This window comes from Oxyura jamaicensis, chromosome 1 (assembly GCF_011077185.1).
Source record: "Oxyura jamaicensis isolate SHBP4307 breed ruddy duck chromosome 1, BPBGC_Ojam_1.0, whole genome shotgun sequence".
NCBI classification, from domain to species: Eukaryota; Metazoa; Chordata; class Aves; order Anseriformes; family Anatidae; genus Oxyura; species Oxyura jamaicensis.
Genome location: NC_048893.1, coordinates 204464464 through 204480814, shown reverse-complemented (window position 1 = coordinate 204480814; position 16351 = coordinate 204464464). Strand labels below are relative to the sequence as shown.

The 16351-nt window shown below is 59.1% G+C and overlaps 1 protein-coding gene across 3 annotated transcripts; it reads left to right on the top strand.

The window, feature by feature from the left end:
- Window positions 1-223: 223 nt before the first annotated feature.
- Window positions 224-14799, top strand: RRP8 (ribosomal RNA processing 8). 3 transcript variants are annotated; one of them, XM_035331226.1, is made up of 16 exons: window positions 224-1355; window positions 1471-1600; window positions 2071-2177; window positions 2343-2439; window positions 5096-5221; window positions 8146-8448; window positions 8937-9019; window positions 9471-9609; window positions 10117-10251; window positions 10351-10474; window positions 10643-10779; window positions 12169-12282; window positions 12792-12973; window positions 13259-13484; window positions 13872-14082; window positions 14277-14799. In XM_035331226.1, the coding sequence occupies exons 1-16, from the start codon at window positions 358-360 to the stop codon at window positions 14543-14545; spliced, it is 3381 nt and encodes a 1126-aa protein (XP_035187117.1). In that variant the 5' UTR covers window positions 224-357; the 3' UTR covers window positions 14546-14799. The 3 variants fall into 3 exon arrangements, with proteins under 3 accessions (XP_035187117.1, XP_035187107.1, XP_035187125.1); XM_035331216.1 differs by having other exon boundaries at window positions 5096-5266; XM_035331234.1 differs by lacking the exons at window positions 224-1355; window positions 1471-1600; window positions 2071-2177; window positions 2343-2439 and adding an exon at window positions 3038-3233 and having other exon boundaries at window positions 5096-5266.
- The last annotated feature ends 1552 nt before the right edge of the window (window positions 14800-16351 follow it).

The window sequence follows — 16351 nt, the reverse complement described above, 5'->3', positions numbered from 1 at the left end:
TGGGGGGGGGCACCGGGAGCGGGCACCGGGCGGGGGCGGGGCCAACCGGGCCGAGGTCTGTGGGCGGGGCGAACCGGGCAGGGGCGGGGGCCACCGGGAGGGGCGGGGCTAACTGGGAATGGGCGGGGGCAATCAGGAGGGGCGGAGCCAAATGACCAAGAGCGGTGCGCGCGTGTCTGTGGGCGTGGCTATCTGGGGCGGGGCGGGGCTGCCTGGCCGCCCGTCCTCCCGGCCGCAGGGGGCGCCCGCCTGGGGCGCTGCCGGCGCCGCTCTGTCCGCAGGCGCGGGAGTACCGCGGGCGCACGTGGGTTCGGTGCCGGGCCGCGGAGCTGCCGGCGGGCCCCGCGGGGCCCGGCCATGTTCGCGGAGGAGGACTGGAGCGAGGGGGCGGACGGCCTCGCGCCGGGCGTCGAGGTCCCTCGGCGGCCGGTAAAGGATGCTGGGGGGGGCCGGGGCGGGTCGCCCCGCTGTCCGCAGGCCCCCGCCGCAGCGGAGCGGAAGCGGCGCCAGCGGCTCCTGGCCACCCTGCAGCGCCTCGAGGCGTCGGCCGGGATCCGGCCGTGCCCGGCGGCGGACGGCCAGCCTGCGCGGAAGCGGCCCCGGAGGCGGCGGCAAGCCGCCGGGTGCCGGGCTGAGGCGGAGGGGTGCGTGGCGGGCAGCGCGGAGCCTGGGGCTGGGCGGGAGGCCCTGGGCGGGGGTGGTACCGGGCCGCCCTCGGGGCCGCCCACCGGGGCAGCCGGGACGGGCGGGACTCGGGCGGCCGCCGGTAACGGGACCCAGCGCGCCCCGCGGAAATGCGGCGCTGGAGGCCGCGCGGCCGCGGAGCGGGACCGGAGCGGCGCCGAGAGCCGCCGTGCCGCGGTGCCCGCCACCCCGGTGCCCTCCGGTGTCCCAGCAGAGCCGCCCGCGGGCCGGCCCTTGCGGAGCTCAGAGCCAGAGGGGCAGGGGACAGGGGCTTCGGCTGCGGGACCCGCCCAGAGGCTGACTCGGCAGCAGTGGAGAAACAAGCAAAAGAACAAAAGGCGCCAGAAGAATAAGCTCAAAGCAGGACCTGGTGAGGAGAAGGAAGCAGGCGTGGAAGCAGACACAGGAGCGGGTGCATCGGAGCTGCCTGCCCTGGATGCAGCCCCTGTGGGGAGGTCGGCGGCCCTGCGCGCACGGATGGAAGAGCGGCTCCTCTCTGCCCGGTTCCGGTACATCAACCAGCAGCTCTACACTTCCAGCAGCCAGGAAGCTGTAAAGCTCTTCCAGGACGACCCCGAAGCTTTCAAAATCTACCACCGCGGCTTTGCTCAACAAGTGGGACGCTGGCCGGAGAATCCTGTGGATCGCATTATCCGTTACTTGCGCCAGCGGTGAGTGTCGGCAGAAGCAGGGGCTCTGCAGAGGGCCAGGCCCAAGGCAGTCTCTGGTCTGAGCTGAGGTGGTGGGCAGAGCAGCATTATCAGTCTGATCTCTGCCCCTCCTTAGGCCAGCTTCTCTGGTTGTGGCGGATTTTGGATGCGGCGACTGCAAGATTGCGAGCAGTGTCAGAAACAAGGTTCATTCCTTTGACCTGGTACCTCTCAGCCCACTTGTCACTGTGTGCGACATGGCCAAGGTAGGGAGGCTGGGGCTGTGCCTGTGACACACTGAGCAATGAGGGTCCACATCATGCAGAGGAAGCGAACCGCACACGTGCTCAGAGCCAGGGAGGTGCAGGAGAGGAGGCTGTGCATGAGGGGTGGCAGAGCTCTGTGACTCTCCAGGCTTGCTGGGACAGCAGTGTGCACCTATGTGGATGTTCATGGTGGCTTGTGGTATTGAAGCTGCCTGTCATGTTTCAGGGTGTACAGACCAAGGTGTCAAGTTGTGGGGGACAGAAGAAGGTGGTTGGGAGCACCTGTGGGAAGGATGAGAACCTCATGTGCGAAAAGGAACATATGTTTGTTCTCATACGGGAGTACTGCTGTTCCTCCCACAGAGCTTGGCTGAATCTGAGAGCCATGGGAGTGCCAGAGAGAGGGACAAGCAGCCTGTCCCTGTTGCCGTCCTCACTTTGGGGCTGGTCTCTGTGTTTGTGTTTCATAGGTGCCTTTGGAAGCTGAGTCAGTGGACATTGCAGTTTTCTGCCTAGCGCTGATGGGCACCAACCTGCAGGAGATCCTGGAAGAGGCAAATCGTGTGCTGAAACAGGGGTAGGCAGAGATATGCACGTAGCTGGGACTGGGTGCGGGGGTAACAAAGCATGTCGGGTGCGGGGCTGAATCTCAGGGACACAGATGGGTTCTTAGTGGGCAGTGAGGGGGGAGGCCACAGGGGTGCTTGCAGTATCCCCCCTCATGGCTGGGCCGTTCCTGCAGCGGTACCCTGCTGGTGGCTGAGGTTGCTAGCCGCTTTGAGGACATCCGAGCCTTCATGAACGCCATGGCCCATCTGGGATTCAGAAGCATCTCCAAGGTGCGTCCTCAAGCACACCGGGTGCTGCAGGGCATGAGACTCCCCCGGGGGAACCGGGGAGCTCGGGGGAGAGCCTGCGGGTCCCGACAGTGGTGGCCCGGCCTGGGGGGGGCCTGAGTCGGGGCGGTGACAGGGGGAAGGGGGTGCCGGGCGGGGGCGGCCTGGGGCAGGCGTGGCCAGGGTCTGGTGACACGCGGCCGCCCGTGACGCCGTGCCCCGCCGTGCCCCGCAGGACCTCTCCAGCACCTTCTTCTTCCTCCTCGAGTTCTCCAAGACGGCCCCGCCGCGCCCCCGACCCTGCGCGGGGCTGCGCCTGCGGCCCTGCCGCTACAAGCGGCGCTGAGGGGCGGGGCCGCCGCGGGGGCGGGGCTTCAGGCCCGGCCTACGTCAGTGAGGGGCCTGCGCGCCCCCAGCCTCTGGGCGGAGTCTCCGCCTCCCCGCCGGGGGAGGGGAGTGTGGGGGGAGGAGGACCGTGCCCTGTGCCTTCAGTGAGTGGGGCGGTGGGCCCTGCCTCGCGCACGCGCAGTTCTAATAAAGACGCTATTTCCGTACAGGCTCCCGGCGCCTCGGGGGGGAGGGATGCACGCGGGGCGGTGCGGCGCGTGCGCAGTGCGCGCGGGCCTGCGCGGCGGCGGCGGCGGCGTTTCCTGCCGGGGATGTCGGGGCCGGGCGGGCCGGGCCCGGGCCCCGGCGGGGGGAAACTGGACATCAACCGCGCCGGTGTGGCCGAGCTCGAGGGGGCGCTCAGCGGCATTGGCCGCCGCCGCGCCCGCGGCATCGTGCGCAAGAGAGAGGTGAGCGGCCGGTGACCGGGGGGAGGGGGCGCGGCGGGTGCCGGGTGGCGCCCAGGGGCGGCGGTCCGGCCTGTCCCGGAGGGGGCCGGGAGGGGAGCGCCGCGGGACGGGGGGTTGTCGGGTTGTGTCGCGTCCCGCCGCACGGCCCCGTTTCCCATCGGCCGGCCCCGTCCTGGCCGGGCGGCGCGGCCTGGCCCCGGGGTCGCTGCCGGGGCTGCGGGCGGGGGAGGGAAGGGCCCCGCCGCCCGTTTCCGCAGCCTCTCTTGGCGCGGCCTGCGGCGGGGCGAGGCCCTCGGAGCCCGTCCCGGACCGGGGCTGCTGCTCGTGGATGCGGCCGGGTGCGGGCCCTGCGGAGCCGCTGCGTCAGGGGCCGGGGGCCGTGGCTGCGAGCTCCGTGTGCCGGCAGCGCCCCGAGCCCGTGCCCGCCCCGCGCCCGGGGTGGGTCCCGTGGGCCGGCGGAAGAGGTGCTGCCTGCTAGGAGAAAAACGGGCAGGGGCGGGAGGGGCAGAAGCTGCCCGGTGCCGTCACCGCGGGCTGGAGGTCCTGCCGCTCCCCCTCCATGGACTGTGACTGTCATTGGGAAATGACAGAGCCGGAGAAAAGCCTGCGTGCTGTAGTCACTCACGGGATGGCTGAGCCACCCGTGTGACACAGCTGTGAAACAGGTACGTGTGATCACGGGCTGTGCCTGTCACGGTGCTTTTAGCACAGACAGGAAAATTAATGCCACGGAGAGCTGGGGGGATCGTAGGTGAAATATGGCATCCCTGCTGAAAGAGGCAGAGAAGTGAGGCAGGAGAAACTGGGGAAATGGAAGGCCAGTTTCACGGGAGAAGACTGGAAGAGCTTGACTTTTTTTGGCCTGGAAAAGAGGAGGCTGAGAGTGGCAGGGTCACCAGCTATAAATACAGCAGGAATGTAAACACTGTGGAGGCAGAAGAGCCACGGGGCTCAGCAGCCACAGGGCTCTTGGTATGGGAACAGGTGAGGGAAAATTCGTAGAAATAAGGCTTGTCATTAGAGCAGTGGTTTGGGGTAAAACTGTTTATTGTGGATAAGCAGGAAAAGCGCTGTAATGATGCTTGACAGCTTTGAGAGGATGGTAGGAGCCTTGTCTTGGCCCAGAGGTCTGTGTTAGCCAGTACAATCATACTCCCATTGTTCCTGATGATTTTAGGCCCTTTGACTTTGGTTTGTGGCAGAAGCTACATGGAGGCTGTGTAGGGTGTAGATGTGATACCTTGTAAGTCATGGTTGTCGTGCCTGCTGGGCCAGGCGGTGCCTGACCTGGTGTTTCACAGAGCGAAGGGTGCCCTGCATGCGCATGTGTGTGCACACGTGGCAGAAGGTCAGGGCTGTTTCCAGCCCTTGGAGATTGACTCTGTGGGCCAGAAAATGCACCCGGCCTTGGGACTAGTGAGCTGGAGGGTGCAGTTCCCCTTTCTGAGCTTTTGTCGTTTGCTTTTGGGCGACTTCTCCACCTGCTATTAACAGCTCTAGTGTTACTACTGTTCCTTGCAGGCGTGTGTGGTTGGGCATTGTCACTGCTGCTCAGAGCAGGGGCAGGTTGTGGAAACGGGAGGGACTGCATGGGAGAAGCAGCTTTAGGCAGAAGGCATTCCTTACTTCTGATGGGTACAGTAGTAAGGACTTGAAATACAAAGGTGCCACATTGTTGTGGGACCCCAAGCCTCCTTCCCCCAACACCTCAAAGTACCAATGGGAGCTGTGGGTGCAAATGAACTGGAAACTGGTTGGTCACTGCCTGGAAACAGCCCCTCAGACAAGGGTGTCAGTAAGCCTGGTCCTCCTTGGAGACTGATCCTGAGCTCCATGTTGAGTCTTACTTCTCCCTCTCACAGGAACTGAAGGGCTTCAACTCACTCGATGACCTTCTCCACGTCAAAGGTATCACCACCCGCATCTTGGAGCTGAACAGTCAGCGGATGACTTGCAGAAGGAGGCCAAGCAGCGAGGACGCTGCTAGGGTGAGCCCTCGTCTGCAAGGGGACAATAAGGCTCCTGTGCCTCAGGTAGGAAAAGAAAGTTAGGGCTCCTTTCTGTGTGACAGGGATGTAATCCTGCCTCCAGGAGCTGGGGAGAAGTGTCTTGCGTTGAGAGAGGGGACAGCTGATGCAGGAATGGGGAGGTTTGCTGGGCAGGAGACACACCTGCTTTGGCCTTTGCAACGAGGCAGTCCAGAGGAGGCTGCACCCTTCTAAACAACCGAGCGGTCAGTCCGTAATTGCCCTGTGAGGTGGCAGCTTGCTGTCCAAAGCAGAGGCTTGGTGTGTTCCCTGCTGTAGGGCGGGTGTGGTGGCCCCTGGGTGCAGGCCTTGGCTGGGAGCTGCTCTGATCAGTGCATCTGTCCCAAAGTCCCCAGAAAAGCAGTGCTCTTACCCCAGAGGGCACTCGTGGCTTATCTGCACTCTCCCCCCACCCTAGCTGCAGAGCAGCTATCTATCAGGAGGCTTCTGCAGCCGGTTATTGAGTTCAAATAATTGTTCATCATCAGAGGCCAGAACTAGGTGTGGAGAGAAGTTCTTCCCCGGGGCTGGCAGCTGAGGAGGCCAGAGCCCATTCTCACCAAGGTCCCTGCCCTCCTGTCCTCATCCGTGGGAGCAGTGGCCACATGCTGCCTACCTGGTGCTGGGGACTTCTTCAGGAAGTGCCTCTTCCTGCTGCTAGTCCCTGTGAGGCTGAGGAAACTCCATGGGGCTCAGGAAAGCTCTCCCTGGCCAAGTCCTTGAGCATTCTGCCAAGCCGGGCGGGGGGGAAGGGGGTTGCTGAAAAGTATTGGACTGCCTGGAGGCTGTCAGTGACAGCCTGGGATGCCCAGTGCTACCCCAGCAGCATGGTCCCAGTGTCCCCTGTTAGCCGTGACCCAGGCCTGAGCCCCAGGCCTGGATGCCAGAGGAGCTGACTGAGAAGCCTGGGCCCAGTGCTGCCTCCTGGAGAGGCAGATCCAGGCACCCAGCCTGGGCCACTGCCTCTGCCCCCAGCCGGCTGCAGAGGGGTTGGGGGGCAGCAAGCAGCCAGCCTCGGGGCTGGGTGGCCTGCCCGGGCTGTCTGCTGAGAACACAGACACTGAGGCCTTGTTCCTAAATGTAAGCAAACCCAACCCCAGCTGCCTTAAATGTTTTAGTGCCTGGCAGGAGCCCTTTAAAGCACCAAAGTTTTTCCTTCCACACGCGTATTTTTGTATTGTGACCAAATCATCTCCATTTCTTTTCCTCTCCTACGAGATGTTTTCTCTGAAATCATCTGGGGGAGGGGATCAACCAGTGTCTTAGTTTTAAGCATTCTGTTTAAAATATGGATTGGGCATTGTGGTAGTGTTGCACTCCTGCTTGCATTTCTTCCCTGTTTGGATTGTTGAGCCTGAAGGTCCTGTGGAGCGTGACCCCTCAGTCCTTTTCAGTTGCTGCTTTACAGGTTGCACAGTCCCTGGTGTCTTGCTGGTCCTGCTCTCCTTGTCTTTAGATGAAGAACGTTGTGTCTGAGTGTACTGAAATGCATTTTATTTGAGTGAGCCCAGTTTACCAAGTGATGCAGATCACTGTGTGGCTGTCCTGTCCTTGCCTCATACCTAAATGTTGATCTCAAAATGTAATCAGAAAAAAAAAAGTATCTACTTCCTTACTATGAGCAAAACAAATACTGAGCAGTGTTTTTCCCCCATGTGGGCCTGCACTGAGCCTATCAGCAGCAAGTGAATTTTCCCAGTAACACATACCTTCAGAGATCCCTTTGCTGGCGCTGCCTACCTAACCCATCTCACCAAGCAGCACGTCTGAGGCCGTGGTGTGCCAGTGTTGAGATCAGAAGACTGTGTCCCAGTCAGTGTAAGAGTACGTCTCATTTATGTGATTTATGTAACTGCTTTTGTTAACTAACTGTAACGCTTCAAAGAATTAAATCAACTTTATTTGAAAAGACATTTTCAAAGTCTCATGAGCTGGTGCAAAGCATGTTCCTGTCATTTTTTACCAGCAGAATCCTGCACCAGCCCTTCTATTACGAGGTATAAAACCATGTAAAGATTCAGTCTTCTGCTTTCCTCAGTTTTGGCACAGTTTTCACGCTCTCGGTCTTTGGAATTCCTCCTGTATTCCAAGATTTATTAAAAATATTTGGTGTGGGCCAGCGATCTGCTTGTACTACTACCCACTGGGACACTTCGTTGCAAATTACCCTGGTCTGCTGGTTGAGATATGTTCTTGGTGTACTGGAAACAGTTCCTCATTCTCCTGTGATGTAAGGGCATTGTTCTGCTTCTTCCAAGTAATTACTGAGTGCTTCTGCTTTTTGTGTGTGTGTGCAGTTAATCACAGTGCTATTTTCTTTGGGGAGAAGGGGTGCAGGTGGTGCTGGGTGGGCACACAGTACTCGCACCCCTCCGCTGGTTTTGCTGCTGGTTGAGTGGGCTGGAGGGCCACTCGCCTTGCTGTGAAGGCTGATGCTCAGCCTGTGCTGCCCACACACGCAGCAGCTCTGACCCCTGCTTTGCCAAGCACCAGGTTAAGGGCTGCAGCAGGGAAGGGCACTGCACAGTGGAGCTAGTACTGGTGGGTTCAGTATTGTTCAGTGACCCCACTAACCCTGCCACATTTGTGTGCCTCTCAGCCGTGGAGTGGACTGATGCTGCATAATTTGGTCATGTGGCAGCTGAGCCCTCCTCTAGGGCTGGAAAGCATCCTGTCTCCAGGCCTTGCTTGGCAACGGCTGCCTGTCCCCAGAGAGTACCCTGGCTTGGTCGTCAGCTCCCCTCTTCCCTGTGGAGGGAAGCCCCTCTGTGCCTTGGGCCCTTGCTCTGGCTGGCAGCCTCCTCAGCCCCACAGCATGCCCCCAGTCTGGTGCCCCTGGGCACCTGAGGGCTGGGGCAGTGATCCTGCATCTCCCTGTCTTGCAGGCAGCAGCCGAGGACGAAGATGTGTCGGGCCCCTGGGAACCGGAACGCACTGGGGAAGGGAGTCCTGGGTCAGGACCAGAGGCCAATGGTTCCTGCGGGCAAGAGGAGCAGGAGCCAGTCAGCTCCACGGCCTGCGGGGAGCAGGAGGAGGAGGAGGAGGAAGAAGAGGAAGATGGGAGCTGCTGCAGCGAGGAAGGAGAAGATGGCAGCAATGTCTACTTCTATTATACCATTGGCGAACGCTGGATTGACTACCTGCAGCGGACGGAGGACGGTGGCCTCCTCCGCCACGTGCGGCCCAAGGTAACATTGCTGCAGGCACAGCCCTGGTCTCTCACACGTCCCAGCCTGGCTCTCCCTGTAGCTGTCAGGCTCAGCGTGGTGTGCTGAGCTCTGGGCCTGGCTATAGGGCTTGTCTGTCAGCAGGCTGCAGTGTATATGGAGCTTTGCATGCTCCACATTGGACTTTGCCTAGAGAAGGGCAAAGTAGGCCTGCTGTTTTTTTCAGCCACTGCTTTTGTCCCTGTGCACCTGCTCTGCTAACCTTTTCATGTTGGGTCTGATTTTGCCCTCAGAAGGACCAAATTCTGTTTTTCCCCCAGAAATCAAGTCTGCTGCCAGCTCTAGAGCTGTTGGCTTTCAGCTGCTGCAGGTTCCCAGCAAGAGCGTGGTCTTGGAAGACTGGCTGGGCTGGGTCTCCTACTCTGTCACACTTGGCAGAAAATCAGTGACCCAGAACGTGCACAGAGGGCTGTGCTCCACCCTTCTTAAACTTGTCCTTCCCCTTGCAGATGAAGCGGAAGTCAGAGAATGGCCTGGACGGCAGGGCCCTCTCCCCTGGTAAAAAGCTGTGCAAGGGCTCTGAGTACAGCAGGTAAGATGAGTGCTTTCTGTGGTGAGCAGCATGTTGGCCTGGGGAGTGGGAAGACCTCAGTTCAGCAGTCCCCTCCCTCAGTCATCTAGAAGCCCTTCCGAGGTGGTGCCAGTCTCCTTTTTGGAGATCTCCAGTAACTGTGTCTGGATGTGGTGCTGGGCAAGCAGCTCTGGGTGGCCCTGCTGGCGCAGGGTGGGAGTAGGTGCACCCAGAGGTGTCTCCAGCCTCAGCCATGCTGTGATTCTGTCATTCCATAGAGTGGGTTAGGGTAAGGAGAGTGTGTATGTAGCTGTGGTCCCTGTGGAAAGGTTGGGGAAAGGCATTAGTCTAGGGGAGGCTCAGGGTTTGTAGTGTAGGGGAACGGCGTTCTGAGAACTGCTCGCACAGCATGGCCCAAAGTAGTGCTGGCATTTCTCACCTTTGCTTTCATCTCTCGCTGTCTGTGGCCCAGGACCCTGGGTCCCTGCATGCCCAGTCCCACCACCACCTTTGGGGACCTGCGCAATGCTAAGGCAGGCCAAGCACGGCGCCGCCGCATCCCCTCGGTTGCTCCTCCCCCTGAGCTGCAGGACTGGCTCCGCACCTTCCAGGTAGGCACAGAACCCCGCCAAAGGGTTCGCCAGGGGTGGCACCATGAAGCTGTGGTGCTGAAGGGCAGCACAAGGAGGGGCAAGCCCTGCGGAGTCTGTCTTTGTGCAGCCTGCCATACACCTGGGCTCTGGGTCCCACGGTGGAGTTTCAGTGAGTCTTTGCCCTTAGCTAAAGGAGTGCAGATGTGATATTGGCCCACCTCTTGTTCCCACTGGGCAGTGTGTCCTTTGGGGCAGTGTTGTTTTGTCCACCATCATGCAGTACCTGTGTTACATTGTATGTGACTGGTGGAGCTCCCAGCCTCATCTCTGTGGCTCCTGTCTTGGGGAGTAAGTTCTGGAGCCCTGGCTGACTCCAGAGGCCTTGCTCTCCTACGGCTCAGGTGCCCCTGTGCTGTTTGGTGTCCCTGCTGGGGCTGGGGTGGGCATAGGCCCTGTGCAGTCACAGAGGAGCCTGTGAGGGCCTGCCATGTGTGCAGGCAATGTGACTGATGTCCCTGTCCTCAGCGGTGGAGTGGCCCAGAGAAGCTGCTTGCTCTGGATGAGCTCATTGATCGCTGCGAGCCCTCACAAATCAAGTACATGATGCAGGTCATTGAACCACAGTTCCAAAGAGACTTCATTTCCCTGCTGCCCAAGGAGGTGAGTTGAAGCAAGTGATGAGCTAGCCCTGGTGCCGTGCGCTGGTTACCAGCCCTGGGAGCCTGCTGTGCCCTTGTAACTTGGCTTCTGATCCCACAGCTGGCACTCTATGTCCTCTCATTCCTGGAGCCTCGGGACCTGCTCCGTGCTGCCCAGACCTGCCGCTACTGGAGGGTCTTGGCTGAAGATAACCTGCTTTGGAGAGAGAAATGCCGTGAGGAAGGTAAATGCCCATCCTGCATGTGGCACACTGTGGCTGGAATCTGCAGCCACAGTAGGGGAGCCCACAGCTCTCACTGCCATGTATCATATTGGCTCCTGCATGGATGGGGACACAGATCACCTGTGTACCATGAGGAAGTCTGCATCATACTGCATTTTCTTCCCACAGGCATTGAGGAGCCCTTGAACCTGCGGAAGCGGCGCCTACTGAGCCCTGGGTTCATGTACAGCCCCTGGAAATTTGCCTTTATGCGGCAGCACAAAATTGACATGAATTGGCGCAGTGGGGAGCTTAAAGCCCCCAAGGTAGGTGTCTTCAGCAGTGCATGCTGAGAAGCAGACTCCAGGGCTTTGACATGGAGGAATCTGGTGCAAGAAGGAAGCAGCAGAAAAATACCCATGACCAACAGGATGAGATCATTAAAAATTTTAAAAGCGTCTTGGGAAAGCGTTCAGGTGGCTGGCCTGGCCACAGGAGACACAAGACAGAGACATTCACCTGCAAGTATTTGAATTTAAAATTCCCTGAAGCTGTAGGTTCTGCCAGCTTCCTGCAACTCCTGTCCCTGCCTGCAGAGAGCAGATCCACAGCACAGCTTGTTTGGAGTTTTTGTATGTGCTCTGGCTGGCAGTGCAGCTGGTGTCAGGGATTGCCATGGTGGATGGTACAGGAATGCAGCTCTGCCGGTGGAAAAAGGCTTGCCCTTAACCCCAGACAAGGAGTTTTCCACATGTTCACCCTTTCTCTGAATGTGTGTTGCAGGACTGTAGCTAACCTTGGCATGCAGAGAATGGTACAGCCCTCCTAAGGCTCAGACAAGCCTTGTCCCTAGTACATTCTATAATAATGTGTTGCAGAGCACTTTGATGTTGGTTTTGTCTCTCTGCTAAGATCCCATCCTGCCCCTCATCCCTATCTAGCAAATAAGAGCAGAGCCCCAGTCACCCCTGCAGCCGATAGTCTCTGTCTTGCTGCTTTCCATCCCCGGACTTTCTCCAAGCCCCCAGTGCCCCCAGCCCTTTCCCCGCACCCCGGCAGCACCCGGTGAACAGCAGTGCTGGGCATGCTGTGGGGACCACAGTAGTGGCAGCAACCCTGAGCCCCTGATGCCCTTGGTCACTGTGCCAGCTGTGAGCAGAGCTCCCCGGGGCCCTGCCACTGCAATGCCTGCCCTGCACCACCCCCCCGCACAGTGTTGTCCATGCACTGGGCAGCTCCAGGCTGGCCGTTACACCAAGCCTCTCTTCACTGTGCTTGGCCAGGTCTGCCTGGCCTGGGGCCCTGCTGAGCTGGCCATTCTCTGTCCCTGCAGGGGTCTCATCCATCGCCTGCCTCCTCTGCCTGATGCTCAGGGAGGTGGAAGTGGAGGCAGAGCTGTTTGTTTTCTACCTGCCTCCCAGGGAAGAGAGCTGGTGGTCCTAAATGTGCTCTGTCTCACGGACACCATTTCTTGATCTAGGACAAAGCATTGTCTCTGAGCTCAATTGCTAGTGCAGCCTTAATAGCCACAAGGGTCGGTCTGTATGTTGGAATTCCCTTGTAGCCCCTCATCCCCCAGCAGTAGCTCCCAAATGCCCCATTTGGCTCTTTCTGTAGCTGTTACCCAGCAGAGAAGCAGCAGGGAGGTGGCTGTAGTTAAAAGAACCCATCTGTACTGCACACCTCCCTCCTCATTCATGGTCTTCCCTTTGCAGGTGCTGAAGGGACATGATGACCATGTCATCACCTGTCTGCAGTTCTGCGGCAACCGGATAGTCAGTGGCTCAGATGACAACACACTCAAAGTGTGGTCGGCTGTCACTGGCGAGGTGAGCTGTTGTCCCACATCTGGTCACAGGGCTGCTCTGCTGGCACAATGGAAGTTGTGCCGTTCCTCTGCATTGCTGCAGAGAGGGTGGAGGTATGAGAGGTATCGAGGACATTTTGATGGGTTTATCTGGACTCTGACAAAGTGCAGCTGGGGGGAGGAATTGGTAGATCCTGTGACTGCAGGAGCAGTGGGAAGAGGTATCTTAAGCTAGGAGTCAGCATTGGTGTAGTAACAAATGAGCAGGAGCTGGTCATGTTTTCACCAGTGGTCAGCAAGTGTGGACCACTCTCCTGAAGATGGGAAAGGCCAAGAAACTTGGTTGGTTTCAGAACAAGTGACTGTTGTGGGAGGACTCTGGTGGGAACCTGTTTGCAGGGAGGTGGTTTTCTGACCTGAAGTGCCTTATCAGAGTCCTGCCCAGGGGAAGTCCTGTTCTTTGCTGTCTCTTCTTGCTGTGTTGTTCGTCTTTTCCCAAAGCAATGCCTCACACCTCACTGTTCTTTGCAGTGTGTGCAGACACTTGTTGGCCACACAGGGGGTGTCTGGTCTTCCCAGATGAGGGACAGCATTGTCATCAGTGGCTCTACGGACCGGACACTCAAAGTGTGGAACGCAGACACGGGCGAATGTGTGCACACACTGTATGGGCACACGTCCACAGTGCGCTGCATGCACTTGCATGGGAACAGGTATGGGGTCAAAGGTGTTTGGGGTCTGGTTGGTGGGGTGGGGTGGGTGAAGGTCAGGAAGTATTAGAGTCTGGGCCAGTCTGTGGGGTCGGATCTGGTGCAAGTGAAAGTGCAGAGGTCTTCTGGGCCTACACTGATCTGCCGCCAAAGGATGCTGAGTGGGAAGAGGCCTCCCTGGGGGAGGGTAAGCTGGGGCTGCCCCTCAGAAAGCTGGTATGCCCAGGCTTAGCTCAGCTGGGTGAGGTCTGGAGCTGATGCAGGCTCCAAGTGCACCCTTGCTCACAGGGTTGTGAGTGGCTCGCGGGATGCCACTCTGCGCCTCTGGGACATCGAGACTGGGCAGTGTCTGCATGTGCTGATGGGGCACGTGGCTGCCGTGCGCTGTGTGCAGTATGACGGGCACAAGGTGGTGAGCGGCGCATATGACTACACAGTGAAAGTCTGGGACCCTGAGAGCGAGAGCTGCACTCATACGCTGCAGGGACACACAAACCGCGTCTACTCCTTGCAGGTAAGAGCCTGGCCCCTTCCCCCTCTGCAGAGACATGAGCCTGTCTGTCCTGGCACATAAGAGGCCATCTGCCCACCACATGCATGCGCTGCAGAGGCACACAGACTGTGCTCTGCATAAGATGTGTTCTGCCTTTCCGCCCTGACCCCTCTCACGTGTGTGTACTGTAGGAACACACAAACCATGTCGTCTTCTAGAGCGAGGGCGATGCCAAGGCATGTGCACCCTGCTGGGCCATAGGGTGCTACCTGAGCCTCTGCTGCTGCACTGCCATGAGTTGGAATTGATGATCCTTGTGGGTCCCTTCCAATTCAGGATATTCTGTGATTCTGTGAGAACAAGCCTCCCCTTCCAGGCAGGCCGTGCTGACCAGTGTCTCTCTGGCAGTTTGACGGGACGCACATTGTGAGTGGCTCTCTGGACACATCAATCCGAGTGTGGGACGTAGAGAGTGGAAACTGTCTACACACGCTCATGGGGCACCAGTCGCTCACTAGTGGCATGGAATTACGTGACAACATCCTTGTGTCTGGCAATGCTGACTCCACAGTGAAAATCTGGGACATCAAGACGGGCCAATGCCTGCAAACGCTGCAGGGTGAGTGCGGGGATGTGGAACAACTTCCCTTGCTAGGGGTGTTGGAGCAGTGTCATGTTGTTCCTGGCCACCAGATGTGGCAGGGTCACAACAGATGCTGCCCAGGGGTGGAAGAGCCAAGCAGTGGGTGATCTGAAGATCCTGGGACCAGAGGTGGGAGCACAGGAGGACTAACAGGTACCCTCTGCCTCCAGGGCCCAGCAAGCACCAGAGTGCGGTGACCTGCCTGCAGTTCAGCTCCAAGTTTGTGGTGACCAGCTCGGATGATGGTACTGTCAAGCTCTGGGACCTCAAGACGGGCGAATTTGTGCGCAACCTGGTTGCACTGGAGAGTGGGGGCAGCGGGGGTGTAGTGTGGCGCATCCGTGCCTCCAACACCAAGCTCGTGTGTGCAGTGGGCAGCCGCAATGGGACAGAGGAGACCAAGCTGCTGGTGCTGGACTTTGATGTGGACCTGAAATGAACCTGGCCAGTGCAGGCTAGGAGGGAGGATCCCGCGGGCTGGGCGTAGCAGCTGCTCTTGGTGGGGCTGGCCCCGGAGCAGGCGCTAGCTCCCTGTGGGCTGTAAATACTGTTTGCAGCTGTCTGGGCCTTATTTATATATGTGTGAACTCCCTTTGGGGAGCCTGCGCCCGGCTGGGGCACTGTACAGAGGAAGCAGCATGTTTTGTACACTAATATATCGATTTATTTCTGTACCTGGGGCCTGCTTCTCCACCCCTGCTGTTCCATGAGCCTTTCCTTCCCGGAGCTTGTCTCTTTTGGGAAAGCAACCAGTGGCTGCAGCCTCTCTGGTGGATCCCAGGCAGGAGTAGGGATGATGTGGGCTTTCCTGCCTTTCCCCTAAGAGTCTGACCTCTGAGACCAACTTTCCCTGCACATGCTCTTGTCTGGGGGAGCATCCTCTGCATGGAGTCCCATTGCCTGTGGACTCTGGTTTCTTTATTAAGGACAGTGGCCAGCTGACCACATGCATGAGGTGCTGAGCACACTGCATCGGGGAGATCTTGCAGGGCAGTACTGTGTGTAGCACTGCATGCAGTACAGTCTGCTGTCTGGCCAGCAGTGTTGCAGGAAGATGCGGCCCCAGCACTGTGTCTGGGAGCAGTGCTATGAGTAGATGTTTTTCATTCAGTGGTGCTCTGGTCCAGATGAGGGAAGCAGACAGGACAGAAGTTCTGCGGTGCAATGAGCATGGGGTGCAGCTGGCAGCAGCAGGCTGGGCAGTGTCTAGCGGCGAATGCATCTTGAGCCTCATGCGGTGCAGATCAGCCACTGAGGGGAGGATGCTGCGGCCTGCGGCCCTGCTGAGGCTGGTGCAGGGCCCCACAGCAGGGCCTGCAGCAGGGTGCTGGGAGGTAGAGCGGGATGCAGTGCAGGCGGCCCTCCTGCAGCACCCTTCTCTGGGTGTGCAGCAGCTGGCGGTGACTACACTGCATTTCCAGCCACTTCCTGGGCCCTGCAGGTGCAGCATGGCCATGGCCAAGGCAGGCAGCCTTGCTGAGGGGTGACTGGCTGGCCCCACTGCGGGCAGTCCTGCATGTAGCTGGGTCCTCCACCTGGTGCATAGAGCCAGGGAGCGTCCACTCTCCTCCAGCAGGAGCTGGTGCGAGGGTCTGGCTGTTGGGCTGGCGTTGTCTCTCATGGGCGATAGCTTCTGCCTCCTGCCCTTGTAGTCTTGCTCACAGCAGCACTGGCCCCTGTTCTGCTGGAAGCCGCTGTCTGGGTAGGGATGGCAGGCAGCCAGGCTTGCTGGCAGCGGAGGAGATGGGAGTGTGGTGAAGCCTGGGGCTGCCAGCAGCTCATCCCACAAGCCCGGGGCCATGCTAGGAGGATGGCTGCTGGGAGTTACTGAATGCACATCTGGGTCTCTGAAGTCACCCCATCCTTGGTCAGACATGGAGGCAGAAGGTGCAGAGTGGATGGCTTGCTCATTCTGCTGCAAAAGGCATTATTGCTAATAAGGTGCACATTTTCCCAACCTTGCCTTTCCCCAAATACACATGCTGCCCACCTTCTCCAGGTAGGTACTCACTCTTGCCTGTGTTGAGGCAGCCCTGTGGAGGGGTAAGGAGACTTTGGGATTCAGCAGGAGCTGGGGTGCAGTGCCCAGGCATGGCTGAGCCAGGCTCTGTGCTGCTGCTGTGTCTCCATCCAGAATAAAGCTTCCATAAGGAACAGGCTCTGCATCTAGAAGGGACTGTCGTCAGACCAGCTGGTTTGTAGCATCCCAGCCCCTGAAGGCACAGCTCCCGCTGCTGTGCGATGG